Here is a 15,756-nt window from a genome sequence, read left to right as displayed (position 1 = left end):
TGAATGTAGCCTTTTAGGATGGCCATGGCCTGAGAACCACAGTTGGCTTCTATCTAAAGTTGATTCCGATTCTGAAAAATTATTGTTGAATGCAACACTAAAACCCATGGGGAATGTGAAAATTGTAGCTTTCCAGAATATCAGTCTCTTCAGAGCGTAAAACCAACACTAAAATGTTCTCATTTTTCTTTCAGCTACTTTTTTTTTTTTTCTGAAATGGAGTCTCACTATGTTGTCCTGGATGGAATGCAGTGTCATGAGCTTGGCTCACTGCAACCTCCACCTCCCGGGTTCAAACTATTCTCCTGCCTCAACTTCCTGAGTAGCTGGGACTACAGGCACATGCCACCACACCCAGCTAATTTTTGTATTTTTAGTAAAGTTGGGGTTTTACCATACTGGCCAGGCTGGTCTCAAACTCCTGACCTTGTGATCTGCCTGCCTTGGCCTCCCTAAGTGCTGGGATTATGCCTGGCTTCAGCTAATTTGAAATAGCAAGCAAAGAGGATGGGATTTTATCTTCCAGAAACAAATAACACCCTCCATTACTGTTGCTTATGGTATTCACTTAGTTTTTAGTCGGTTGATTAGAAGATATTTGTTGAGCACCTAATGTATACCTTCTCCCGGGGCTCAGTTTTCTAAGAAACAAAAACATTTAAGACATGGTGCCTGTCCTTCAGAAACTTTTAGTTTCACTGGAGAACTAAAAATAGTACATAAAAATTGAGAGGAAATTCAGGCCTGGAGTGGTGGAAATTCACGCCTGTAATCCCTGCACTTTGAGAGGTTGAGGTGGGTGGATCACCTGAGGTCAGGAGTTTGGGACAAGCCTGGGCAACATGGCAAAACCCTGTTTCTACTAAAAATACAAAATACAAAAATTAGCTGGGCATGGAGGCGCCTGCCTGTAATCCCAGCTACTCAGAAGGCCGAGGCAAGAGAATTACTTGAACCCGGGAGGCAGAGGTTGCAGCGAGCCGAAATCCGCAACACTGCACTCCAGCCTAGGTGACAGAGTGAAACTGCCTCAAAAAAAAAAAGAAGAAGTCAAAGAATTTCTTTAAAAATAAATTTAAAAAAAAGAGAGGAAATTCAAAGAGAGGGTGAGACCTGTATGGATTGCTCCTTAGTTGGGATATGTTCACAGAGACCTTAGGACTTAATCTGTCCATTTAAAACAGTCCCACTATCTCCATGGACACTTCATGTGCTTGACAGCTGGGCCCCTTCTCTTTCCTTCAGGCTGGTACAGCCCCCCTGCCCCCACACCTCTGCACAGGACACAAGACTGGTCATGAGGGCCTGGAGTTGGATTTCAGCCCCTGAAGCTAGGTTCCCATACACAGTGAACCACCTGTATCACTGTATAAGGACCCCCTATTTATTTTAGTTTAAGTTCCAGGATACATGTGCGGAACGTGCAGGTTTGTTACATAGGTAAATGTTTGCCATGGTGGTTTGCTGGCAGCTAGGTATTAAATCCTGCATACATTAGCTATTTGTCCTTGTCCTGATGCTCTCCCTTCCCGGCCCCCACTCCCCACCCCCCCACAGGCCCCAGTGTGTGTTGCTCCCCCACCCACCCCATGTCCATGTGTTCTCATTGTTCAGCTCCCACTTATGAGTGAGAACGTGTGTTGTTTGGTTTTCCGTTCCTGTGTGAGTTTGCTGAGGATGATGGCTTTCAACTTCATCTGTGTTCCTGCAAAGGACATGTAGTTTCAATTTCTTCAGGCAAAGAAAAATGGGAAGAAGTGAGGGAACAACATGAGTAAGGAACCGCGGCGAGATTGAGTATGTTCTATTCAGTGTCTGATATGAAGGACAGTGAAGGAGGGTAGCAGATCCTTGTTGCCCGACTATAAAGTGCTGTTTCTTCCCTGTTCCTCCCCTTTCCAGCACGAAGTATTTTTACTCATAAATATTAACTGAACAGAGCTTTCTGTGTACTAGTTCCAAACCAAATTATTATGAAAGTTGCATCAATTTAGCTATATAACATGTGCTCTATAGACAATAGCATAGTATTTAAAAGTATCAACGCTCATGTGAGCGTTTCTCCCTAATTAATAGCTTCTTGCTGTCAGGGCTGAGGGAAAACTTTCCCTTTCTTGCTGTTGGGGCCAAAGGAGAAAAGGCATCTACATTTATTCATGGTTTTATGTGATATGAGAACCTTTAAAATGAAGACCCAAAGATACAGGGGAAATTGTCCATTTTCATGCTTAGGTTCAAGAAATTATGGATAGTTGTGTAGAAATATGATTGAGGCCCGGTGTGGTGGCTCACACCTATAATCCCAGCACTTTGGGAAGCCAAGGCAGGCAGATCACTTGAAGTCAGGAGTTTGAGACTATCCTGGCCAACATGATGAAACCTTGTCTCTACTAAAAATACAAAAATTAGCAGGGCATGGTGGCACATACCTGTAATTCTAGCTACTTGGGAGGCTGAGGCACAAGAATCACTTGAACCAGGAGGTGGAGGTTGCAGTGAGCCAAGATTGTGCCACTGCACTCCAGCCTGGGTGACAGAGCAAGACTCTGTCTCAAAAAAAAAAACCATGATTGGACAAAAACAGTACAATCTATGGTGAATAGTCCGAGTGGGAAAATCCAGTAAAGCCTGTCTGTCCAGATTCTTCTGGCCTCTCTGAGCATGCATTCCTTCTGAGTGTAGGATAAGACCCTCACTGGAATGGGAGTCTTATGAGCTACAATCAAACAAAATAAGTCAGATAGTTTCTTTTTTTTTTTTTAGACAGAATCTCACTTTGTCACCCAGGCTGGAGTGCCATGGTATGATCTTGGCTCACTGCAATCACTATATCCCGGGTTCAAGCAATTCTCCTGCCTCAGCCTCCCAAACAGCTGAGATTACAGGCATGCACCACCACACCCACCGAAGTTTTTGTATTTTTAGTAGAGACAAGGTTTCACCATGTTGTCTAGGCTGGTCTTGAACTCCTGACCTCAGGTGATCTACCTGCCTTGGCCTCCAAAGTGCTGGGATTACAGGCGTGAGCTATCCCGCCCGGCCAGATAGCTTCTTTATGGCCGTTTTTCACACAGAGAGGCAGAGGGAAAGTTAGAGTGATGTTTTCGCATTTTATGGCTGGCATTGAGGAAGGGGTTCTGGTTTCTATGATGTGCCTTGGGGAAGAAAGATTCTAGTTTCTTGGCTAGCCCCGGGGGAAAATGGGACTGAGATACAGGAGGGCCGGAGAAAGTCAGAGAAACACTTTAGTTTCTGAAGCTGCCTATGAGGCCTTCATTTGGGGGTATTGTTTTCTGAGTCCCACTGTTGCTTATCACACAAATCAATATACATTCAAAACTGTTGGAAGCATACATCTAAATATATAATTAGACATTGAGAACAAGCGTATTAAGTATTAAGAATTTTGTCAGGAATGAGGCATCTGGCTATACCTAAACTGAAGCCTAATTTAATTTCTTAATTGATAGTATTTTTTTCCAGTTACAAACATAGTGCATTTTATTTGGGGGAGAACTTGAGTAATAGAGAACTCTTTTTTTTTTTTTTCCCAAGATGGAGTTTTCCTCTTGTTGCACAAGCTGGAGTGCAATGCCGCAATCTTGGCTCACCGAAACCTCAGCCTCCTGAGTAGCTGGGATTACAGGCATGCGCCACCACACCTGGCTAATTTTGTATTTTTAGTAAAGGTGGAATTTCTCCATGTTGGTCAGGCTGGTCTTAAACTCCTGACCTCAGGTGATCCATCTGTCTTGGCCTCCCAAAGATTACAGGCATGAGCCACCATGCCCAGCCAGGAGAACTCTATCAAGGAGAAAAGAAAACTCATTCATGACCTACCCTCAGAGGTAACAGTTTTTTTTTTTTCTTTTGAGACAGGGTCTCACTCTGTTTCGAAGACCAGAGTACAGTGGTGCAATCTTGACTCATCGCAACCTCCCCCTCCTGGGTTCAAATGATTCTCCTGCCTCAGCCTCCCAAGTAGCTGGAATTACAGGCGTACCCGGCTATCACCTGGCTAATTTTTGTATTTTTAGTAGAGATGGGGTTTCACCATGTTGGCCTGGCTAGTCTAAAACTCCTGACCTCAAATAATGCACCCACCTCGACTTCCCAAAGTATTGGGACTATAGGCGTGAGCCACCATGCTCGGCCGAGGTAACAGTTTTAATATTTGGGTGAATAAATTATTAACTTTTTTTTTTTTTTTGGAGGCAGGGTCTCACTCTGTCACCCAGTCTGGAGCACAGTGGTGCAATCACAGCTCACTGCAGCCTCAAACTCCTGGGCTCAAGTGATCCTCCCACCTCAGCCTCCTGAGTAGCTAAGACTACAGGCATGTGCCACTACACCCAACTAATTTTTTGGAATTTATTGTGGAGATGGGGTTTTGCCATATTGCCCAGGTTGGTCTCGAATTCCTGGGCTCAAGTGATCCCATGTTGGCCTCCCAAACTGCTGGGATTACAGGTGTGAGCTACCATGCCCAGTCTGTTTTGCTTCTTAAAATAATTGATCATACTGGCTGGGCGAGGTGGCTCACACCTGTAATCCCAGCACTTTGGGAGGCCAAGGCAGGTGGATCATGAGGTTAGGAGATCGAGACCATCCTGGCCAACATGGTGAAATCTCTTCTCTACTAAAAATACAAAAAATTAGCTGGGCATGGTGGCACATGCCTATAATCCCAATTACTCGGGAGGCTGAGGCAGGAGAACCACTTGAACCAGGGAGTCGGAGGTTGCAGTGAGCCAAGATTGTGCCACTGCACTCCAGCCTGGAGACAGAGCGAGACTCCATCTAAAATAAATAAATAAATAAATAATTGATCATATTAACACATGACTTGTTTTTTAAAGCTCTCTTTCTAAATTCTGAAGCATCTTTTTGACTTAAGCCCCATAGGCCATTTCATCTCCCTCCCTGGCTTTACTCCTGTACATCATTCACATCTATTCCCAGGTTACGTAGGGCCTCTTTAGCTCCTTTGAATTTTTTTTTTCCAATGTACAAGGAGATCGCTATCAGCTTATTTCTATTCTTGTGCTGGCCCCTAAATGTAGTAGTTCCTTCTATTGTAGTACTGCCTTCCCTCTAGGTTAATATGTGTCTGGGAAATCTGAGTCAGATATAGATCCAGGAAAGGCTGAAATCAGCTCACACATACAACCAAGACCTGGTGAGTGCTTGCAGTAGGCAAACATTGTTTTGTGCTTTTTTTTTTTGACAGTCTTACCCTGTTGCCCAGGCTGGAGTGCAGTGGCACAGTCTCTGCTCACTGCAACCTCTGCCTCCCGGGTTCAAGTGATTCTCCTGCCTCAGCCTCCAGAGTAGCTGAGATTATAGGTGCCCACCACCACACCTGGCTAATTTTTGTATTTTTAGTAGAGATGAGCTTTCACCATGTTGGCCAGGATGGTCTTGAACTCCCAACCTCAGGTGATCCACACACCTTGGCCTCCCTAAGTGCTGAGATTACAGGCATGACCCACTGTGCCTGGCCTCTATAATTGAATCTTAAGAGTTTTTTACATGTTCTGTACGCAAGTCTTGTTAGGCATAATTTGCAAACATTTTCTCCCATTCTGTTCTTGATGGCATTGTTTACAGCACAAAAATTTTTAATTTTGAAATCGTCCAATTTGTCTATTTCTGTCTTACGTTGCTTGTGCTTTTGGCATCCTAAGAAACCACGCCTAACCCAAGCCTATGGAAATTTGCTCTGTATTTTTTCTTTCAAACATAGTTTTATAATTTTAGCTCTTATGTTCAGTTTCATAATCCATTCTGACATGATTTTTATCTAAGGCATGAGGTATATATTAAAAACCACTAAATTGGCAAGGTGTGGTGGCTCATCATGTCTATAATCCCAGCACTTTGGGAGACCAAAGCAGGTAAATCACCTGAGGCTGGGAGTTCGAGACCAGCCTGGCCAACATGGAAAAACCCCGTTTCTACTAAAAATACAATAATTTAGCCAGACTTGGTGGTGCATGCCTGTAATCCCAGCTACTTGGGAGGTTGAGGCAGGATAATCACTTGAACCTGGGAGGCAGAGATTGAAGTAAGCTGAGATCACACCATTGGACTCCAGTCTGGGCAACAAGAGCTAAACTCTGTCTCAAGAAAGAAAGAAAAAAAAAACCACTGAATTCACTGAATGGTACATGTTAAATAGGTTAATTGTATGGTATGTGAATTATCTCTGAATAAAGCTGGAAAAGCAAGGAAGGAAGGGAGAAGGTGGGAGAAGAGGAGGAGAGGAAGAAGAAGCCATCCTGGCAGCATCTGCTTCCTCTTTCTTGAGCCCCGCACCACCACATCCAGACTTCCTTATTGGAGAGAGGCCATTTTGAGGGGCACCACAGAGCCAACCATCCAGTTCTGGTCATCATCTGCATGCAATTGTGAGTGACCCCAAGCTAGAGAGTTAGAGGAACTACCCAGGTGAACCCCAGGCAATGCATACCATGCTAAGATAGAATTCAGTGATGGGTATTTTAAGCCACCAAGTTTGGGATCAGCTAGTCATGCAGCAAGTAGTGAGTCGAATTCTTGCTCTAACGTTGTGATTACTTGTTAATCCTAAAATAAAATTTCACGAAAAGCTTGGTCTTCAAGATAAGAACCTGGTTGGGGACATTAGTTGATTAAAATGGGGAAATGAAATAAGGAAGCCCTAAGGCTGGTAGGGCATGTTGTAAATGGCAAGCTGACCCAATCCAGGCAGGCATGCCAGCTGGTCTGAGTCCTAAAGCTCACACTGGCAGAAGCAGCTAACCAGTCACTTGGCCAGAGGCCACCAGATACTTAGCAGGAGCTCTAGAGGGCTGGCAGGTTATGTTTCAAGTTACAAGAACTGACACAGTTAACCCCATCCACTCGCCCTCCCCATTCCCTTAAAGGAAAAATCACTGAACTGGAAGGGACAGAGTGGTCAGAAACAAGGATAAGGGCTGGGGAGTTTGTGTCCTCTATCTTAAATGGAGACTATGAGTAGTGCTCAACTCTCTTGATGATCTGCATACAGATCTTTTCTTTTTTTTGAGACAGGTCTTTGTTTTTTTTGAAATGGAGTCTCACTCTGTCGCCCAGGCTGGAGTGCAATAGCGCAATCTTGACTCACTGTAACCTCTGCCTCCTGGGTTCAAATAAGTCTCCTGGCTCAGCCTCCTGAGTAGCTGGGATTATAGGCACCTGCCACCACACTCAGCTAATTTTTTTGTATTTTTAGTAGAGATGGGGTTTTACCATGTTGGTCAGGCTGGTCTTAAACTCCTGACCTCAGGTGACCTACCCACCTCGACCTCCCAAAGTGCTGGGATTACAGGCGTGGGCCACCATGCCTGCGCAGAGACAGGGTCTGCTGTGTCATCCAGGCTGGAGTGCAGTGGCATGATCATAGGTCACTGCAACTTCAAACTCCTGGGCCCAAGGGATCTTCCTGCCTCGGCCTCCCAAAGTGCTGGGATTATAGGTATTACTGGGAGTGAGCAACTGCACCCAGCTTGGGGTCATTTTTAGTATATACTTGGATAATAATGTATAGCAGGAGAATGCATAAAATTAAGTTTAATTTACTCATTCAGGTTTTTAAAACCTATCGTGCTAAGAAAAAACTGTGAACCACCTAGACAGGGACTCTTGTCTCAAAAATCTTCTGGTTAAGTGAGCAGGTGATTCCGCTAGGGCTTCAAGAGGGACCTTAGAAATGGTACATGGTTCAGATTTGTAACAATTGGAGATTTCTTAGAGAAAGTAATATCCAAAATCAGAAAACCGAGAACACTAGATTTTCCTCCATTGTGTCCTCCAAGGCACCTTATTTGAGGGTCAGAAGAAATGAAGGAATGGTGGTATTTCTTTCCTGGACATGTACATGGGTCCTTCTATTTTCTTTTCTTTTCTTTTTTTTTTTTTTTTTTGAGACAGAGTCTTGCTCTGTCACCCAGACTGGAGTGCAATGGTGTGATCTTGGCTCACTGCAACCTCTGCATCCTTGATTCAAGCAATGCCTCTGCCTCAGTCTCCCGTGTAGCTGGGATTACAGGCATATGTCACCATACCTGGCTAATTTTTGTATTTTTAGTAAAGATGGGGTTTCACCATGTTGACCAGGGTAGTCTTGAACTCTTGATCTCAAGTGATTCACCCGCCTTAGCTTCCCAAAGCGTTGGGATTACAGGTGTGAGCCACTGTGCCCAGCCTCTATTTTCTTTTCTAGATTCCCATCACCAGTGCAGTCTCCTATGTCTAGCTCCAAGATTTATTCTATTCAGTTTATTCCCTGGAATTTCCAGTGTTCATCCATCATTCTGTTGCAACTTTCTGAGCTATGTAACATGTATAGTTTCACATATTTTTGCCACTGTTTATTTATACCAATGTGTTCCAGCTGTCTATTCCTACAAAACAAATCATACTAAGATTTAGTAGTCTAAAACAACAATGATGTATTGTTTCTTCTGGTTCCATGGTTTGCATGGGCGTTCCTCTATTGGTTTCATCTGGGTGCATTCATACACTTGTCAGAGGGTCCCCTGGGCTGGAAGGTCCAGGATGGCCTCATTCAGATGTCTGAGAGCTGGTGCTTGCTGTTGCTTGGACAACCTGGTCCTCCTCATACCAACTCAGCTGTTACTAATTCTGGGAAAGAGTTGAGATGAAGTCTTGCTCTGTCGTCCAGGCTGGAGTACAGTGGCACGGTCTTGGTTCACGGCAGCCTGTGCTTCCCAGGTTCAAGTGATTCTCCTGCCTCAGCCTCCCACTACAGTAGGTGGGATTACAGGCATGCACCATCATACCCGGACAATTTTTTTTTTTTTTAGTAGAGTTGAGGTTTTACCAGGCTGGTCTTAAACTCGTAACCTCAAGATCTGCCCCCCTTGGCCTCCCAAAGTGCTGGGATTATAGGTGTGAGCCTCTGTACTTGGCCTCTAAATAAGATTTTTAAGTAATTTCTGTTACATGCTGAATGAGAATGTCTTTAATGAGTTCTCTTAGATGCTCATACACTTTATACTTCTAACATAAGAGTGGGCTGGGTGCAGTGGCTCACGCCTGTAATCCCAGCACTTTGAGAGGCCAAGGCAGGCAGATCACCTGAGGTCAGGAGTTCGAGACCAGCCTGGCCAACATGGTGAAACCCCATCTATACTAAGGATACAAATATTAGCCAGGCATGGTGGTGTGTGCCTGTAATCCCAGCTACTCAGGAGGCTGAGGCAGGACAATTGCTTGAACCTGGAAGGTGGAGATTGCACCATTGCAATCCAGCCTGGGCGACAGGGCAAGACTCCCTCTCAAAAAAAGAGTATGCATTCATACATATACTTAGAACTTCACTTGCCCCAAAGGTTTTTGATGATAACAACAACTTAGTGAAGGAAGTGGAACAGGTATTATCTTCCCCATTTAACATGAGTTTGGGAGACAGTGAGAAGTTACGTGACTAGTTTGTAGCAGAGCTGTGTTTGCATCCCAGTCATCTAATTTCTAATCCTGAGCCCCTTCCATGGATTTCAACTAGAACTCTAATCATTCTTCTAGGAAGAGAAAAGGGACTTTAAAAAAAATCTCTGTTTTCATCAGTTTATAGCTATTAAGGCAGAAATTCATCTTGCCTCAACGTAGGTACAATGATTACTTACATAGGATAACACTTTGTAAATACTCTACATTATTTTGTATTACAAGGTTATTTTATTCACACTCTTAGGATTTTCACAACAGCTGGGTAACGATACCATTATACTCTCGAGAAAAACAAGGCTGAATAAAAGAGAAGTGGCTTGCCTTACATCTCAAAGCTACTAAGCAACTCACTGGCATAAACCTACATCTCTGAATTCCTAGTTCAGTGTTCCTTCTACAGCGTGGTTAGGCTCTGAGTCTAAAGGCATTGAAAGTAAACATCGTATGGCATTCAGGTAGAGAGGCTTAATTACCTCCAAATGCAGTGATTGATAGGTATAGAGTGAGTGTTTGCATGACCTCAAGCAAGTTTCCTTCCCACTACCCGGCAGGCTGCCTTTCAGTTTTTCTCATTTGAATAAAAACTACATTCTTCTCATGTGGATGAAGAGGGTTTGGACTACAATGATCTCCAAGATTTCTTCCTACTCTAGAATGAAATAGTTCACTGGTCTTTATCCTAAAAGCAATGAGAAGCTATTTAAGTATATTTTCTTTTTCTTTCTCTGTTTCTCTCCCTTCCTTCCTTTCTTTCTTTTTTCTTCTTTTCTTGTCTCACATGTGACATGGTTTCTTCTTTCTCTTCCTTCCCTTCCTTCCTCCCTCCCTCCCTCCCTCCCTCCCTTCCTTCCTTCCTTCCTTCCTCCCTTTCTCCCTTTCTTTTTCTTTCTTTCTTTCATTCTCTTTCTTTCTTCTCTCTCTCCCTCTTTCTTTCACAGAGTTTCACTTTTGTGCAATGGCACAGTCTTGGCTCACCACAACCTCTGACTCACAGGTTCAAGCAATTTTCCTGCCTCAGCCTCCTGAGTAGCTGGGATTATAGGCTCATGTCACCATGCCCTGCTAATTTTTTGTATTTTTAGTAGAGATGGGATTTCTCCATGTTGGCCAAGTTGATCTCAAACTCCTGATCTCAAGTGATCCACCTGCCTTGGCTTCCCACAAATGGTGCTGGGATTACAAGCATGAGCCACCATGCCCAGCCCCAAATACTGGTATTAATGTCAACCAGAATAAGGACTGACATTTATGTTACATTGCATCATATATGGATGCATAGGAGAACACTTAGAGGCCCAGTTGGAGCTATTCTGGAGATGTGAAATGGAGTGCAGAGTTGTTGAGCAAGGTCTGAGAAGACAGTGTGAGAAGAGAAGCAAGCGGCGTGGGTACAGGAGGATTACAGAAGAGTGACTTATGTAGTTATCTGACTCAGCTCAGGCCACCATTATAAAAAATTACCATAGGCTGAGTAGCCTAAACAACAAATATTTGTCTGGGAGGTCCAAGATCAAGGTGCCAGCAGATCCAGTGGCACCTGTGTCTTGGTGCAGGTGGCTGCTTCTTGCTTGGATCCTGCTTCTTGGTTTGCAGGTGGCTCCTCTTCTCCTGTGTCCTCACATGGCAAGATCAGAGAAAGAGAAAGAGAGCAGGCTCCCTTTTGTCTCTTCTTATAAAGGCATAATGCCATCACGAGGGCTCTACCCTCATAACCTAATTACCTCCCAAATGCCCCACCTGCAATTCACATTAGAGACTAGAGATTCATCATATGTAATTAGCAGGGATGACTGGGCATGGTGGCTAATGCCTGGAATCCCAGCATTTTGGGAGGCCAAGGTGAGCGAGTCACCTGAGGTCAGGAGTTTGAGACCAGCCTGACCAACATGGTGAAACCCTATCTCTATCAAAATACAAAAATTAGCTGGGCATAGTAGCACATGCCTGTAATCCCAGCTACTCTGGAGGCCGAGGCAGGAGAATCACTTAAATGGGAGAGGCGGAGATTGCAGTGAGCTGAGATTGCACCATTGCACTCCAGTCTGGGCAACAAGAGCAAAACTGTCCCCCCCACCAAAAAAAAAAATTAGCGGGGACACAAACACTCAGTTCACAGCACTAGTCTTCTTCTTAGCACAGAAGTGGAATAATGCCATTACGAGAAAAATACTAGCCTTTTCAGAAAGATACAGTAGGACGCGGTCAGTCAGTTTTAACTGCTTTTCAAGATTGCCAACTTGAATGAAGTCTGCTAATTGTAGAGTTTTGGATTGTATTTCCAGTTGGTTTTTTTTTTCCAATTACTAGGAGAAAATGCATCTTGTTTACTTCTGAAGCAGATCTTCCCCTTTACAAATTGCACATGTGGTGGCACCTGACAGCTGCATCTGTCTGTCTGACAACTGCGCTATGGTACTTCACAGAAGTCTATGATTTCAAATGAGCTGTTTTCCTTTTGTGTAGGTTTGTTTATTTTTCTTTTCCTTTTTTTTTTTTTTTTTTTTTTTTTTAATTCCTAGGCTGATGAGCCCTGAAAACACACTTCTCCAGCCCAGGGAGGAGGAAGGGGTCAAGTATGAGCGTACCTTCATGGCATCGGAATTCCTGGACTGGCTGGTTCAGGAAGGTGAGGCCACTACGAGGAAAGAGGCAGAGCAGCTTTGCCACCGGCTGATGGAGCATGGCATCATCCAGCATGGTGAGTGTATCGGGCAGCTTTTGCTGCAGTAACAAACAGCCCCAAATCTTGTCTCTTACAACAGCAAGTACTTATTTCTCACTCAGGAATCTGTAAGTCAGCTGCACCTCTGCTTATGCTCAGCTTGTCTCCAAGCTGGGGGTCAAATTCAGGTCTGTGCTCCATGCCTTCCCATTCTGGGACACAGACTAAAGGAATATCCACTGTCTGTGATGTGTTGTTTTTATAGATGATGGCAGATGCTAAAGAGGGCAGGCAGATTCTTATAGTGCCTCCAAAACTGCTGCTTGGATGTAATGTAACACCACAGCTCTGTATCTAACTGGCTAAAGCAAGTCATGAAATCACATATAACCATGGACTTGGGAAGTAGGTGTCTCCCAGAAGGCTGGTTGTTAGAGGAAAATGAACATTTCCTGAACCTTGATGTAAGCTGCCACAGTGAAGAGTTAATCCAAAGAGGCTTCATATAAGTGTCACTTTCCTTATATGCTGAATCATAATGATGCAATGTGAGTTGTTGGTTAAGAAGTGTTTCACAGTCAGCCCTCTGTGTCTGTGGGTTCTGCATCTGTATATTTAACCACCACGAATTTAAAGACTTTGGGAAAAAATCCAAACCGCACATGTATAGACATTTTTTCTCATCATTATTGCCTACGCACTACAATATAACAACTACTTACATAGCATTTACATTGTATTGGGTATTATAATAATCTAGAGATGATCTGAAGCATACCAAAGGATGTGCATAGGTTTTACGTGTAAGGACCAAGAGAACACTTTCTGCTTTGCCCTCTGAAGGTCTGATGAAAATCACTGACGAGAGGCAGATTTGTTTTGTTTTGTTTAAGAGAGAGTCTCCCTCTGTTGCCCAGGTTGGACTGCAGAGGCATAATCTCAGCTCACTGCAACCTTCACCTCCTGGGTTCAAGCAATTCTCATGCCTCAGCCTCCTGAGTAGCTGGAATTACAGTGGGATTACAGGTGCACACCACCAGCTACCATGCCCTGCTAATTTTTGCATTTTTAGGGGAAATATTCACCATGTTGGCCAGACTGGCCTCTAACTCCTGGCCTCAAGTGAGCCACCACCCACCTTGGCCTCCCAGAGAGCTGCCATTACAAGTGTGAACCACCATGCCTGGCCCAAGAGGCAGATTAATAGGAAAAAAGGCATACAAATTCATTATCATGTATGGGAGCCTTCAGAATGAAAACCCAGAGATACAGGGAAAATTGCCCATTGTTAGCTTAGGTTCAACAGAGTATGGACAGGTGTGTAGAAACATGATTGGACAAAAAGGGTATGATCTACAGTTAGTAGACTGAGTAGAGAAGCCCAACAAGGCTGATCTGTATAGATTCCTTTTGGCTTCTATACAGCATTCATTCTTTCTGGGTGTGGGGATGGTGTCTCTCTCTGTCACCCAGGCTGGAGTGTGGTGGTGTGATCTTGGCTCACTACAACCTCCACCTCCCAGGTTCAAGTGATCCTCCTGCCTCAGCCTACTGAGTAGCTGGGATTACAGACATGCACCACAACATCCAGCTAATTTTTGTATTTTTTAGAAGAGACGGGGTTTCACTATATTGGCCAGGCTGGTCTCGAACTCCTTACCTCAAGTGATCCACCTGCCTCAGCCTCCCAACGTGCTGGGATTACAGGTATAAGCCACCACAGTCAGCTTGGAATGGGAGTCTCATGACTTACAGTTAAACAATGTAGGTAAGACAATTTCTTTATGGCCCGTTTTGACACAGAAAGGCAGAGGGAAAATTAGAGTAATAGTTTAAGATTTCATGACTGGCTTGGAGGAAATGGGGTTCTGGTTTCTGAGACACATTAGGGAAGAGAGATCCCAGTTTTTATGGCTACCCTTGTGGGGAAATGGGACCGAGAGACAGGTGGGCAGGACAAGGTCAGAGACACATTTGTTTTTGAGGCCGCTTCTGAGAACTTCATTCTGGGGTATCGTTTTCTGAGTCTCATCACATGCAAATACTACACCATTTTATATCAGGGACTTGAGCATCCTTGGATTTTGGTATCCGAAAGAGGTCCTAGAACCAATCCCCCATGGATACTGAGGGACAAATATAGTTATCTTTTCCTGCATAACAAATTACCCTAAAACATAATGTTGCAAAGCAGTCCATGTTTGTTATTCCACGCAGTTTCTGTGGGTCGAGAATTTGAGAGGAGCCTGGCTGGGTTGTTCTGGCTTGGCATCGCTCATGAGGTTGCAGTCAAGATGTTGGCTGGAACTACAGTCATCTGAAGACTTGATAGGCTGGAGCACTCACTTCCACAGGGCCCACTTGTTGCCTAACAAGTTGGTACTGGCTGTTGGCAGGAGTCTTCAATCCATTGCTACAGGGACTTCTTCATAAGACTGCTTGAGAATTCTTATGACATGGCAACCTGGCTTCTTCCAGAGACAGCGACCCAAGAGAGTGAAAGACAGTTGCCACAGTGTTATTTTCTAACTGAGCTTGGAAGCCACACACTCTCATTTCCTCAATGATCTGTTGGTTACAAGGTCAGTCCTATTCAGTGTGGAAGAGGCTACACAAGACATGAATACCATGAGGCAGGGATCGCCGGAGCCATCTCAGAGCCTCGCTCTCGTGAGATCATAGCCTCTGGAACCCAGCTTCACTAGTTATTAGATACTTACCTTCCCTCATCTGTAAAATGGGGATAACCTCATAGGGTGGCTATAGGAGTAACTGGGGTAGATATAAAGTACTTGGTTCAGTATCCTGCCCATAATAAGTGCTTCATCAATTTAATGAATATAGTTGCAAGGTATAGGCTTGAGACATGAGGAAAGGGCTGGGAACCTGGCAGGCATTTCAATCTTAGTATGAAAGTTAGTATGATTCATTCATGCTGAGAGCACCCTCCCCTAGCCATTCCCACCCAGCCTAAGACTTTTAACCCAAGGGTTCAGAACTTTAAATAGATTAGACGAGGCTCTTACTACTCAAAGTATGGTCCATGAGACCAGTAGTGTCACCTGGGAGCATAACAGACATGCAGAATCTCTGACCACACCTAAATCCTGCTGAATCCAAGTGCTAAGATCCCCAAGTGATTTAAATGCACAATTAAGTTTGAGAATCACTGGACTAGATTTAACTGGATTAGAAAAGATCAGAGCATATTTTATGTAGTAAGAATAGATTAAGTTGGTTGGGTGCAGTAGCTCATGCTTGTAATCTGATCACCTTAGGAGGCTGAGGCAGGCAGATCACCTGAGGTCAGGAGTTCGAGACCAGCCTGGTCAAAATGGTGAAGCCCCATCTGTACTAAAATACAAAAAATTAGCCAGGCATAGTGGCATGTGCCTGCAGTCCCAGCTACTCAGGAGGCTGAGGCAAGAGAATTGCTTGAACCTGGGAGGCAGAGGTTGCAGTGAGCCAAGGTGGTGCCGCTGCACTCCAGCCTGGGTGACAGAGTGAGACTCCATCTCAAAAAACAAAAAAACAAAACAAAACAAAACAAACAAACAAAAAAAACAAAGTATTGTTTTACAAAACTTTTATTTCATTTAGAGATATACTATAAAACA

The 15,756-nt window shown here is 44.1% G+C and overlaps 1 protein-coding gene across 1 annotated transcript in view; it reads left to right on the top strand.

Moving 5' to 3' along the window:
- The window catches only part of DEPTOR (DEP domain containing MTOR interacting protein), a 179,528-nt gene that overhangs the window by 68,243 nt on the left and 95,529 nt on the right, over positions 1–15,756 (top strand). Inside the window, exon 4 of the mRNA XM_002759264.7 lies at positions 11,997–12,175. Coding sequence (XP_002759310.1) covers positions 11,997–12,175 — 179 coding nt within the window. The remainder of the gene's footprint in view (positions 1–11,996; positions 12,176–15,756) is intronic.

The sequence above is a fragment of the Callithrix jacchus genome, chromosome 16, assembly GCF_049354715.1.
Source record: "Callithrix jacchus isolate 240 chromosome 16, calJac240_pri, whole genome shotgun sequence".
NCBI lineage: Eukaryota > Metazoa > Chordata > Mammalia > Primates > Cebidae > Callithrix > Callithrix jacchus.
The sequence above is the reverse complement of the archived record's forward strand: the minus strand, read 5'-3'. Positions and strand labels throughout refer to the sequence as shown.